This window comes from Lacerta agilis, chromosome 2, assembly GCF_009819535.1.
Source record: "Lacerta agilis isolate rLacAgi1 chromosome 2, rLacAgi1.pri, whole genome shotgun sequence".
NCBI classification, from domain to species: Eukaryota; Metazoa; Chordata; class Lepidosauria; order Squamata; family Lacertidae; genus Lacerta; species Lacerta agilis.
The window spans coordinates 103,884,189-103,898,146 of NC_046313.1; the positions used below are offsets into that span (position 1 = coordinate 103,884,189).

The following is a 13,958-nucleotide window of genomic DNA, read 5'->3' on the forward strand; positions in this document are numbered from 1 at the left end:
AGTCAGCCTGACATCAATACCAGGAAAGATTCTAGAGCAGATCATTAAGCAAACGGTCTGTGAGCACCTAGAAAGGAATGCTGTGATAACTAAGAGTCAGCATGGGTTTCTGAAAAATAAGTCATGTCAGACTAACCTGATCTCATTTTTTGACAGAATTACAAGCCTGGTAGATGAAGGGAATGCTGTGGATATAGCCTATCTTGATTTCAGCAAGGCTTTTGACAAGGTGCCCCATGATATTCTTGTAAAGAAGCTGGTAAGATGTGGGCTAGACAATGCTACCATTCAGTGGATTTGTAACTGGCTGACTGACCGGACCCAAAGGGTGCTCATCAATGGCTCCTCTTCATCCTGGAGAGAAGTGACTAGTGGGGTGCCACAGGGTTCTGTCTTGGGCCCAGTCTTATTCAACATCTTCATCAATGACTTGGATGATGGGCTTGAGGGCATCCTGATCAAGTTTGCAGATGACACCAAATTGGGAGGGGTGGCTAATACCCCAGAGGACATGATCACACTTCAAAATGACCTTAACAGATTAGACAACTGGGCCAAACCAAACGAGATGAATTTTAACAAGGAGAAATGTAAAGTACTACACTTGGGCAAAAAAAATGAAAGGCACAAATACAGGATGGGTGACACCTGGCTTGAGAGCAGTACATGTGAAAAGGATCTAGGAGTCTTGGTAGACCACAAACTTGACATGAGTCAACAGTGTGATGCAGCAGCTAAAAAAGCCAATGCAATTCTGGGCTGCATCAATAGGAGTATAGCGTTTTGATCAAGGGAGGTAATAGTACCACTATATTCTGCTCTGGTCAGACCTCACCTGGAGTACTGTGTCCAGTTCTGGGCACCACAGTTCAAGAAGGATACTGACAAGCTGGAACGTGTCCAGAAGAGGGCAACCAAAATGGTCAAAGGCCTGGAAACAATGCCTTATGAGGAACGGCTTAGGGAAAAACACTACTTAACTCCTTAGGGAGCAATAGTCTTTGAATCAACTAGCTATATGGGAACTTTCAAAGTTGGTCGGATAAATTTATTTCATTGAATATTGATATTTCGGAGTACTCCGATTTGCTCTTTGGACACCTTGTGTGAGGTTACATTTAGAGAACTAGTTTTAGTCAAAGGGTTCACATCACCATACAACCACAAAATTCACTAGGAACTGATCCACATTTGGTTTCTCTCCCCCTCTGCTTTTTGTCTCCTTGCTATGCACATGACGCACTTCACCCCCACTTGTGGTGATGTACTGCTATTCAAGGCAATGTCACTGCAGGAGCCAAAGAGTCATCACCGCGTCCACCACTGCAGTGCTCAGCCCACTAATCCAGGCAAAAGCAGCCATTTTGAAGCACAGGGAGTGGCTCATAATGGCAGTGTAACACTGCGGGAAGCAGTGAAAGACAGGCATGCCTGGCGTGCTCTTGTCCACGGGGTCACGAAGAGTCGGACACGACTGAACGACTGAACAACAACAACAACACAGCTGGTGGCAGACAGCAGCACAGTGGTCACAGGGCATGACTGCCAAAAGAATACATTCTGTGGAGCCCAATGCAAGAAAGATGTAGAGCTGGGCCATACTGGCACCGTAACTGATGGTCTTGCTTTTCTGCCAGAAGTTCACCAACATCTGGTGACCCACACTGGTGGTGAAGCAAAGATCAAGGATGGAGAGATTGGTGACGAAGAAATACATGGGGGTGTGGAAGTGGGGGTCCAGCCCTGACACCACAATGATGGTTGTGTTGCCCAGCAAGGCCATTGTGTAGCACATCAGGATAAGACCAAAGAGCAACATCTTCAAGCATGGGCAGTCAGCCACTCCCAGTAAGATGAATTCTCCTTCATAGCTCTAATTGCCTTCTTCCCTGTCCATTATCTAGAAAAGGGAGAATCATAAATAGCCAAATACCTACTCAAAATGGAGCTGCAATAAACAGCTGGCACAAGAGCAATAGTGGCATCTTGGTATGGTTGAGATCACCCATGTACCATGTGTACAATGAGAAAACCTTCTAATTTTTACATTGCTTAATGCAGGGGTGTATTCAAGATTAAAAGGAGTTAATCCAGGTTACAATCAGAAGACTAGGGTGCTCTGATTTAGCACTAAAGTGTGGACTTTCCGGGGGAAGTAGCAGGGCAAAGGCAAAACCTCTGCCTAGAAAGCACGGAACAAGAGGAAAATCACATGGACCCATGCTTTCTACACAGGAGACAAGCAGAAGGGTGGGTGAGCATATATTCTCACTCCAGGTTATTCTAGCACAGGGACAGCCAACACTGGACTTCAACTCCCAGAAAGCATGGGAAATGATCGGGAATGATGGGAGGCATAGTGCTAATGAAAGAGAATACGTAGCTGATCTTGGATTTTAAGACTGCTCTGCAGTTTTTATTGTATGGTTTTTATACAGAGCTGTGGAAAACCACTTTGGTATTTTTATGAGTAACGGTATATAAGTATTTTCAAATAAATATTTAAATGTGCTCTAGATGGTGCTACCTTTAGAACATACCAGAAGAGTTTAGTTCACACAAAATACAGTAGGTTCCCCTGTTTTAGAAGGGGGAAATGTTGTTTGGCTCTGAACAGGACATGTAAGGGTTGGAATGTTTACTGAAAATGATAATGTTTTGTGCTGATCGCCGAAGAATTGATGCTTTTGAATTATGGTGCTGGAGGAGACTCTTGACAGTCCCACAGACTGCAAGAAGATCAAACCTATCCATTCTTAAGGAAATCAGGGCTGAGTGCTCACTGGAAGGACAGATCCTGAAGCTAAGGCTCCAATACTTTGGCCACCTCATGAGAAGAGAAGACTCCCTGGAAAAGACCCTGATGTTGGGAAAGATGGAGGGCACAAGGAGAAGGGGACGACAGAGGACGAGATGGTTGGACAGTGTTCTCGAAGCTACCAACATGAGTCTGACCAAACTGCGGGAGGCAGTGGAAGACTGGAGTGCCTTGCATGCTCTGGTCCATGGGGTCACAAAGAGTCGGACACGACTAAACGACTAAACAACAGCAGCAGCAGCAGCAGCAGCAGCAGCAGCAACAACAACAACAACAACAACAACAAAAAGAAGGCAAATTCAAAGTTGAAAATAATTAGATTGAAATAAAGTGACAGCTACCATATGCTCATATGTAAACCTGTGGTCAGCCACACTTTGAATACTGTGTACTATTCTGGTGGTCAAATCTCAGAAAAATGTAGATTTGCAGTTAAAAATACAGTGGTACCTCGGGTTACAAACACCTTGGGTTACAAACACTTTGGATTACAGACTCCGCTAACCTGGAAGTAGTACCTCGGGTTAAGAAATTTACCTCAGGATGAGAACAGAAATCGTGTGGCAGCGGCAGCAGGAGGCCCCATTAACTAAAGTGGTACCTCAGGTTAAGAATGGTTTCAGGTTAAGAACGGACCTCCGGAAAGAATTAAGTTCGTAACCAGAGGTACCACTGTAAAGGCAAAGAGTATACAATAAAATGATGCAGGGTTGGAGACCTCCTTTAGAAGGAAAATCTGTTTAGAGAAACTTAAGAAAGGTTGAATAACCTAATTGCATCAGTTGCAAATGCACGTAACAGAAATGCAAAAGCTGCTCCCCCCCCCCCCCAGTATTTAAAAGAAGAATCAACTTAAGGAAGGAGGAGGAATCCGCCATAAAGATGCTTAATCTGTTCCCCAACTTCATCTTAAAATATCCATCCCTGGCACTTTCCCCATATACATTTCCAAGAACATGTCTCAAAGCTGTGAGGGAAAGAAACTTTAGGAGGAAAGACAAGACAAGAAAATTACTCACCAGCATATTGTTAAAAGTGCCATGTCCCAAGAACTGAAAAATGTGTATTCAATATTTCATCTCTATTTTCTTCATCCATCCATCCTATAATTTATGGTCCCTTTCTTTCTCAGATGACAATCCTCACACTACCTTACTAGGGTGTGTCATTTTAGGGTTGAAACTTAGTTTTTGCAAATTTATTCAGTGAGGGGTATTTTTTTTGGTAAGTCCATGTTTGATGAATAAGCACATAAACTACTTTTGGAAAACCAAGTAAGTTTAATATTATCATATAAAATATATAACTGCAAGTACATGGCAATCAATTTGAATGATATCTATGCAGTCTTACACCCATTTTACTTACCAAGCAAAACAAAATTGTATTAATTTAACCAAAATATATTTTGAATTCCTGTCATGTTAGAACTTTTAGCACCCCTCATTTTTGGAATTAGCTCACCCCTGACTCTTGGTCTGCTATGACAGTCTGTGTTGAGAGAGCAAGTGGCTCCACCTTGGGCCAAGGAAACTCTCACATAGCTCACTCTGGATGCAACTCCGTTGTCCAGGTCATCAAGAGGGTACTGTGTGGAAAATATCAGGGGAAGCCTGGGCAGTAATGAAATTGCCTTATAGCCAATAAGAACATTAGTCCAGCTTTCTCAGTATTATACAGAAATCTCCATGCTTCAGTTGCCGGGTTTTGTTCGACTACTACTCCCATCATCCCCTCAAACACCTTAGCCAATGGTGATGGACGATGGGAGTTGTAGTCCAACAGGCAGGGTGAGCAGTAAAGAGGGGTGGTGTGGTAGGAAAGGGAAGGCTGCTTCAGAATAAACCACACACACCCCTGACTATTAACCATGTCAACTGGGGTTGATGGCAGTTGTCATTCAAACCACCTGTCAGGCACCATGCAAGAGAAGGTTGCTTTACACCTTCCTGTTCTCTAGTCGAAGCAGATAGAGAATGAAATCAAATAATGGCAAATCTTCTTTAAAAAAGCAGAGAGAAAGAGCAGTGTGTATGTGTATCAGAAGGGGAGAGGGTCAAGGGGGGGGGAGGCAGGAGGAGATTGAAAAAGAAAAAGATGCAGATTCTCTTACACCTGGAGGCATCTCCATAACGATCAGTGTAAATGATGGTAGGAAAAGAGAAATGCTCCCCGCATCTCTTACTCTGGTCGGCTTGCCTAATTCAGTCCGGCGCTTTGGCTCTTCTGGCTCAGCATTGTGTCCTATACTATCTGTTGGTACCGGCACATCTACATGGCCATAGCAAGATGATCTCTCTATCTCAAAAGGGGTCTTCAGGGGTCAGGATAAATGATTTTATGATGTTATCCAGGAGGATGGGAGAGGTGGAGGAAATTGCCCTCTCTCCCCTTCTTCAGCAGCTCTCTGAGGAACCATCATGAAGCCCCATAAGGCCCAGAACTCAGACTTGATAATTAAGGTAAAACTACATGTTACCCTTCAGTCATGAGCAAAGCCCCAAAGGAGGCTGTGACTTGCACCAGGGAAGGGATGGAAAAGAAAACACTACTTAACTCCTTAGGGAGCAAAAGTCTTTGAATTAACTAGCTATGCAGAAACTTTCAAAGTTGGTTGGACAATTTTTTCATTTCATTGCATATTGATACTTCTGAGTATTCCAATTAGCTGTTAGGAGACCTCATGTGGTGTCACATTTAGAGAACTGGATTTAGTTCGAAGGAAGATCAAACTATGGGCATGGGACCCATAGGCTGGTGACTACTCTGCCTATTTGGTAATCCGGCACTGAGGACTGTGGACCCTCAGCTTTTCAAATGGACCCTTACTTTTGAAATTTTTAATATCTCTATGGCAGCCTTTGTTATGTGAATGGTGCCGTGGATCCCCTGGGGTCCATGGACCACTAATCAGGAGCACTGATTTACAGCATTTTCACCTCACTTTTCTATAAAAATAATGCCATTATTACATTGTGCCCGACACAATGTTACAACACTGAAATATTCCAAACACCAATAAAACATCCATAAAATAAACATTAAAAACAAATGAACAGAAGCAACATTGCAAGTCACCATAGAATGAAGGACGATTCATTATTATTAGAGTTGGCAGCCACTCTTCCAAATTTGGAACAGAATGAATCTTTCCTTATTAGGCAGAGTGTTGACCATAAAGGTGAACGTGTTGCCAATAATGTTATTTCTGTTTCAATCGATTCCAATGATCGGCAGGACAGATTGTTTTTGAGCATGACAAAAATATATTTCTAAATATATCTGGCAAGGGAAAAAACAGAGGATAAAATATAAAATATTAATAGATGCAAAAGAAAGAGGAGGTTTTTTCCCTGCTGGATATGAGATTATATTATGAAGCATCCTGTCTTTGTTGGTTGAAGGAATGCATAACATTAGAGAATTCACATATTTTAGACTTAGAAAGTCATGATAATATTTTTGACTGGCACACTTATTTATGGTACAAAAAGGTGAATGTTCATAAAGGATTTACAAACAATATAATTAGAAAAAAAATGTACAGAGTGTGGGATAGTTACAAGAATTTACTAGAAGTAAGAACACCATTATGGCTCTCACTGCTGAAAGCAATAGCAGTAAAGAAAAAGAACATTACAGAAGGGTGGACAACTTATAGAAATTTATTAAAACAAGAGAGAGGAGAATATAAATTAAAAGAATGGAAGGAATTATCTGGGAAATTGACACCATGGTTACAATATCATCATTTGAACGAAGTGTTTAATAAAGATAGGATATGAGAGTTTGGGGAACAAATATCAAAATTGGAGAGAGACCTGTTGGACTGTAATGTCTAAAATGTATAAAATATTATTAGAATGGGAGACAAAGGATGAGCAAATAAAATCCTCAATGATACACTGGGCAATAGATAAAAGTCATAATATAGATATGGAAGCATGGGAACGATTGTGGAATTTGGAGATAAAATCTAAGCATGTTATGGTTTAAGAGAAAATTTTATGAAAATGATATATCGTTGGAAAATTGGCAAAATATTAATCTAAATCAAACAAATGTTGGAAACGTAAAGAGAAAGATGGTTCTTTTATCATATGTGGTGGTCTTGTAGTAAGGTTAAAACTTACTGGGAAATGATATATAATGAATTGAAAATGATGTTCAAAATAACTTTTATAGAATTTTTTTTATAAAAAATTGTTTTAGGAATTATAGGGACACAACTACCAAAATTGTATATAAATTTATTTATGTATGCTACTACAGCTGCAAGAATGTTACTTGCCCCAAAATGGAAAGAAGTCCCAGTAAAGGAAGAATGGATACAAAAACTTATGGAATATGCAGAAATGGTGAAACTTACTGGAAGAATAACAAACTATTTATAAAAGAATGGGAATGGTTTATTGATTATTTACAGACAAATTGTAAACACATAAAAACATTAGCAGGATTATTGTAATAACCTGCAGAAAAAGGGGGAAGGAAGTCAAATTTTGAAATGTTAAATTGATTGTAAAATTAATGAAATGTATCAATTTGAAAAGTATAAATAAAAAACTTTTTTAAAAAAGTTGGCAGCCATTCGGTTCAAGTTGTTGATTTCCTCATTATTCTTCCAAGAGCTTTGTGCATCTCTTTGCTCCTCAGAGTGTAGATCAGTAGATTGAGCATAGTGGTACCGCGCGGGTTAGAGAATAATAATAATAAATCTTTATCACGGTCATAGACCAGCAAAAGAGAAAATAAAACGATAGTACATAGTATAAATATTTCTTAAATATCGTCTTTTAGCAATACTATTTCAGATCCCGTGTTAGATTAAAATTAAACTAAAATTTAATGGGAGGTAATTCCATTTAAGTATTATCTGCTATGGCTTGGTGGACGGCTTTATCGCTGTTGTTAGTTGATGTCACATGACGCGTCTCAGTCTTGATAGTGGTACCAAATGTATAAAAGAGTGACATCATCTTGCCCTGCTCCCTGGAGTAGGTGTATGGAGGCTGGACGAAACTGCAAATGGCTGACCCGTAAAAGATTGACACCACAATCAAGTGGGAAGCACAGGTGCTGAAGGCCTTCTGCCTGCCTTTGGCTGAGCGGATCCTTAACACAGCAGCTGTTATATAGCTGTAAGAGGTTATAATGACACTCAGTGGTAGCAGAAGGTAAACCGCCCTGGAGAAAGGAGCTCAGCCTCATTGAGTATGGGGTCAACACAGGCCAATTTGATTAAGGCTGGCGCCTCACAGAAAAAGTTTCTATTTGGTTATGTCCACACCGTGGAAGCTGAACAGTCAACACTGTGTGCACTTAGTGAATTACTGAAGTCACAAAGTCAGGCAAAGGCAGCCATTTTGAAACATGCAGAGCGGCTCATAATGGTGGTGTAGCGCAGCGGGTGGCAGACTGCAGCACATTGGTCATAGGCCATGACAGGCAAAAGAACATATTATGTGGAGCCCAGAGCAAGGGAGATGTACAACTCAGCCACACAGCCGCCATAAGAGATGGACTTGTTTTTCCTCCAGAAGCTCACCAGCATCCATGGTCCGACGCTGGTTGCGCAACAGAAGTCAAGGAAGGAGAAGTTGCTGAGGAAAAAATACATGGGCGTCTGGAGGTGGGGGTCCAGCCGCGACACCTCAATGATGGTTGTGTTTCCCAACAGGGTCATCGTGTAGCAGATCAGGACAAGACCAAAGAGCAACATCTCCAAGCATGGGCGGTCAGCCACTCCCACTAAGATTAATTCTCCTTGGTAGCTTTGGTTACTTTCTTCCCACAATGATTTCCTGTACATTGCCTATAACGTCAAAGAAGAATGATGAACAGCAGATGGTTAGGAAATGGAGGGGGCTGGAGGGTGGCCATTTTGTGATTTGGGTTCACTTCCCCAAGTGTCTCCTCTGGAAGGTCCTTCAACCCATCCCTGCTTATAGTCTGAAGATTCATAAGAAAATAAAAAGAGCCTGGTTGGATCAAGACAAAGGTCCATTGTTTTCTTACAGAGTCAACAGGATGCCAAAGGGAAGTAGGACCTGAGTGCAACAGGTTTCTCCCCACTCCCCTGCTGTGGTTTCCAGCAGTCACAAACTATTCCTCATTCTCCTCGCATTCTTTTTTTTATTCTCTCTCTCTCTTTTAATTCTCCTCGCATTTCTGAGCAAGAAATAATCATCAAATCATCTGGAGCCGACTGCTGCTTCCCAGGTATGTCTCACCTTCTATTGTGTGTGCTGCGTGGTCCCTCCTCCTACCTGGCCAATCCCCCTGGCAACACCTCCCCAGGAGGGATTGGACTGTGGTAGGCGGAAAGCACAGGTATCTGACCTGGCAAGGTGGTGCCAGCCCGAACTACCAAGTGCTGCTCTGTGATCAAAGGGGGGCTGCGCGTGACCACGCAAAATGCGTACCCCTTTGTGATGTGGGGAACGGTCATTAGGGGAGACTTAGCAGTTATACAGTAGGGAGGATGGGGTTTAAAACAAGCAAAGCTCCTGGCATCCCCTGCCCCGCCCCAGTTCGAAAGCTCCCATGGAATCAATGAAGGAAAGGTTAATTAAGCCTTGGGAGGAGGGAGGAAGAACTGCACACAGCCCTTGTTATGCACCCACTGCCTACACACTCCTCTTCCTTATAGATTTAAAGCTTCTGCCACTGTTGAGATACAGCTAGCACAGGGGAAAGGGAAAAGAACCCCCTGTTTTGTCCTACGCGAGAGTAACGGCTGGGAGCTGGGAGGTAGGGGAGGCAAAAGGTGGCGGACGCCAAAAGGTAACCAAACGCCAAACAAAAGTTAAAATAAATAAAATAAAATAAAGGTGTGCAGGAGGGGTAAGTAAAGTGTAGAAATTTAACTCAGGAGGAAGGAAAATGCAGCGGTAAATGGGGTGGGGGTGGGTGTCCAGGAAGGGATGAAAGCAAAGCGCTCAATGAGGGAAACTCCATTTGTAAAGCACCCAGCTCTCACACGCCCTTCTCTCAGCAAAGTTTAAGGGGGGGGTGGTGGTATCGTAATGAAGCGAAGCTGCAAACGACGTGGAAGCTGAGAGGAGGGAAGGAAACCTCAGGACAAAAGGCAAAGCGCCCAGAAACCTCTCTCGCCTGTGACTCCATTTTGGCTTGGATAGACTTTTGTCGTCCAGAGGCTAGGGGTGAAGAGCTTTAGCAGAAGAAGCTTCACAGAAGTAGTGTTCCGGTTTGCGAACTTTACCTCGGTCTATAAACGGAAGCCGAATGGTGGAAGGGCGGCGGCGGTGGAGGCGGAGGCGGCGGAAGGCTTCATTAGGCAAAGTGCCCCTGGTTTAAGAACGTATTCGGTTTAAGAACAGACTTCTGGAACGGATTAAGTTTGTAAACCGAGGTACCACTGTACTATGATTTAGCATATCCAAAGAAGCTGTTCTGTGCCTTAGGAACAAATGGGTTGCCTTCCTGTCGCCACCTTATCTGGCTGGTACATGGAAGAACAACATCCTGAGTTGTGTAAACTGGAGAGAGAGACATGTTTTGCTTTGTGAGTTGAACTTTAGGGTTGCTCTGGAAACTACGTAAATGGGGAAGCAAGATCTAGTGGGATGTTAGTGATGTGAGCTCCTCCATCCTGTGCTCAGGTTATATACATGTGTAAATAAAACCATATATTCTAAAGATACCAGTCTCTGCTGACCTTCAAATGGAGGTCTGGGTAAAGGCAGGAACCACTAGATTCTCTCACTGCTCAAAGACTGTGCATAACATTGCATATGTAAGAACATAAGAATTTTATGGATCATGGCAATGACCAGTCCAGCATCCTGTTCTCACAGTGGCCATCCAGACAGGTTATTGTTTATCTTTGTGATCTCACCTTCAATACTGTTTATACCTGCAAATATTTGGGGTAGACATGCTGCTTTGTTTCTGTGCATGTCATATTTCTGTGCATGCCATGTAGCTTCCTGCTGAAATCTTGTAACTTTTTATACTGTAAACCTTCCAGTTTAATTTCTGTTTTTGTTATGTTACTGCACACAAGCACCCCTCTAGTTGGCAATACTGCCGTATCATTGGGGAAACATTCCAAGACATCAAATATGTGTGGATGCCCAGGTATAAATCCACCACTAATTTGGAATATGTAGTCATATTTAATCATAACAAATAAATTAAAGAAAGAAGTAAACATCTAGCAATTGGGGAAATGTGTGAAACTTTTTGGATGGCTAGGAATTCAGTTATAAAGATGAACATACACAAATCCTATTTACTGATGTCAAATACACCAATGAAGGTGAGCGAAACTTTACTTCAAAAAATGGGAAGAACTATTCAACTTTTTATGAGCCGGTAAGAAGCCCAGAGTAGCAGCAAAAACACTCTACCAAAAATGCTTTAGCATTTCCTAATGGAAAACGTTTTTAACCATGCTGCAATCGAAAATATTGGTTTACAAATTCTAGAGTGTCAAAAATGGAAGAAGATGGCCTACCCTCTGCAATTAGAGAAAACCCACCACTTGGTGTACTGTGACGGTGAAAACCTCTTGACAATAAACAGAAATGTAATCACTAAAAATATCTATTCAATATAGAGAAAATTTAGGAGCAAATCAAGAACACGAGAGCCTATTGGATCAGGCCAGAGGCCCATCTAGTCGTCTCACAGATGCCTGCAGAAAACTAGCAAGCAGGACCCAAGTACTAGAGCACTCTATCCTCCTGCAACTTCTAGAAACTGGTATTGACAGAGGATGTAGAAAGTAGTCATTGTGACTAGTAGACGATGATAGCTTGAAAAGAGAGTTGGAGAAATGCATGGAGGACAAGGCTTTATAGGTTGGTGGCCATCACTGCCTCCTGTGGGAGCAAGCACCAAAATTTATATACAGTGGTACCTCGGGTTAAGAACTTAATTTGTTCTGGAGGTCCGTTCTTAACCTGAGGTACCACTTTAGCTAGGGCCCTCCCGCTGCTGCTGCGCCACTGCCACACAAGTTCTGTTCTCATCCTGAGGTAAAGTTCTTAACCCAAGGTACTATTTCTGTGTTAGCGGAGTCTGTAACCTGAAGTGTCTGTAACCCGAGGTACCACTGTATGCGCTTTGAGGAGAAATACTTTCTTTTATCTTTTGACAGCTTCGTTTGAGGTCCACAAGTTCTGGCGTTATGGGAAAGAGAAAAAAGAGGGCTTGAGCTACATACAAGATAAATGTCCTGCTGCAGTACTACCATATCCTGTCTGCTGTGGTGCCTATGTATCATAGTAATCTGTGAATAAAATATTTTGGTAGAAACATAAACTTGAATTTGAGTACTCTGTCAAGAAGCAAGGGCCAGAACAGAAAGAAAGAAAGATAGATAGATTTATTTTCAACATCTCCACCCCAACTTTCTATAACAATTTCATTAAAACATTATTACAGCATAATAAGATTGCAGTAATCAAAACAGCAATAAAACATTCACAAAATAAACATTAAATAATATAGGACCAAGAAAAGCTACAGATTCCTACAGGAAGGGGAATCATACAGATGATTAATGAGAGATTTTTTTTAAAAAAAATTAAAAGGTAAAACTGAGCTTCTGAATAAAGTTGGGAGCCATTGGGGTTAATTCCTCTTCATTACCCTTCCAAGAGCTTTGTGTACCTCTTTGTTCCTCAGGGTGTAGATTAGTGGATTTAGCATGGTGGTGACAAATGTATAGAAAAGGGAGACCATCTTTTCCTGGTCACGGGAGTAGCCAGATCGGGGCTGGGCGTAACTGCAGATGGCTGACCCATAAAAGAGTGACACCACGATCAAGTGGGAAGCACAGGTGTTGAAAGCCTTCTGCCTTCCTTCAGCTGAACGGATCCTTAACACAGCTGCTACAATGTAGGCATAAGAGATGGTGATCAGGCCCACTGGTAACAGAAGGATGACCACAGTGGCAAAAAAGAGCACAGCCTCATTGAGTGAGGTGTCCCCACAGGCCAATTTGATAAAGGCGGGAACCTCACAGAAAAAATGGTCTATTCGGTTGTTTCCACATCGTGGAATCCTAAATGTCAACACCGTCTGCACTAGTGAATTGCTGAAGCCACTAACCCAGGAGATGGCAGCCATTGTGAAACATACAGAATGGTTCATAATGGTAGTGTAGCGCAGCGGGTGGCAGACTGCGGCATATCGGTCATAGGCCATGAAAGCCAAAAGGACACATTCTGTGGAGCCCAGAGCAAGGGAGATGTACAACTCAGCCACACAGCCGCCATAGGAGATGGACTTGTTTTTCCTCCAGAAACTCACCAGCATCCGGGGTCCGAGGCTGGTAGTGTAACAGAGGTCAAGGAAGGAGAGGTTGCAGAGGAAGAAATACATGGGGGTGTGGAGATGGGGGTCCAGCCGCGACACCACAATGATGGTCGTGTTTCCCAACAGGGTCATCACGTAGCAGATCAGGATAATGGCAAACAGCAGCATCTCCAAGCGTGGGCAGTCAGCCACTCCCACTAAGATGAATTCTCCTTGGTAGCTTTGGTTACCTTCTTCCTGTGATGCTTCCCTGTACATCATCTGTAACATCAAGGAGACCTTAATGAATCACAGATAACCAGCAAATGCAAGCAGTAGTTTTTTGGCTGGGAGATTGTGCTTTCTCCAAGAATCATAGAGCTGCAGAGTTGGAAGAGACCCTGAGGATCATTTAGTCCAACTCCCTGCAGTGCAGGAATCTCAACTAAAGCATCCACAACAGATGGTCATCCAACCTCTGCTTAAGAACCACCAAGGAAGGAGGGTCCACCACCTCTCATAGGACTTCCATACTTGGACTGGCACTTGAGTTTTGGCCTCGAAATTTTTGGTCCAAGTTATAGTTAGCGGCCTGCTGTCATCTCCATACCCAGAAAAGTTGTTTTGGACAGCACAATGGGGATGCAATGGAGGCAGCCTTCAGTGCCTCTAGGTAGGCTTGATGACTCAGTAGGTTAGAGCGTTCCAGTTGGAGAACAGCCCTTAATTATTTTTCTGCCTGTTGTGACAATTGTAAAGTGCTAAGGTAGATGCTGTGTGATTTTTAATTGCATTTTAATTGTTTTAATTTCTGGCATTCTATTATGTTGTGTTACAAATTGCATTCCATAGAATAAAAATACAACTATTC

At 42.5% G+C, this 13,958-nt stretch overlaps 1 protein-coding gene and 1 pseudogene across 1 annotated transcript; both read right to left on the reverse strand.

Moving 5' to 3' along the window:
* Nucleotides 1-2,101: 2,101 nt before the first annotated feature.
* On the reverse strand, nt 2,102-8,630 carry LOC117042359 (annotated as a pseudogene).
* Nucleotides 8,631-12,398: 3,768 nt separating this feature from the next.
* Nucleotides 12,399-13,366, reverse strand: LOC117042057 (putative olfactory receptor 2B8). The gene has a single exon (XM_033141515.1). The coding sequence runs from the start codon at nt 13,364-13,366 to the stop codon at nt 12,422-12,424; it is 945 nt and encodes a 314-aa protein (XP_032997406.1). The 3' UTR covers nt 12,399-12,421.
* Nucleotides 13,367-13,958: the final 592 nt, after the last annotated feature.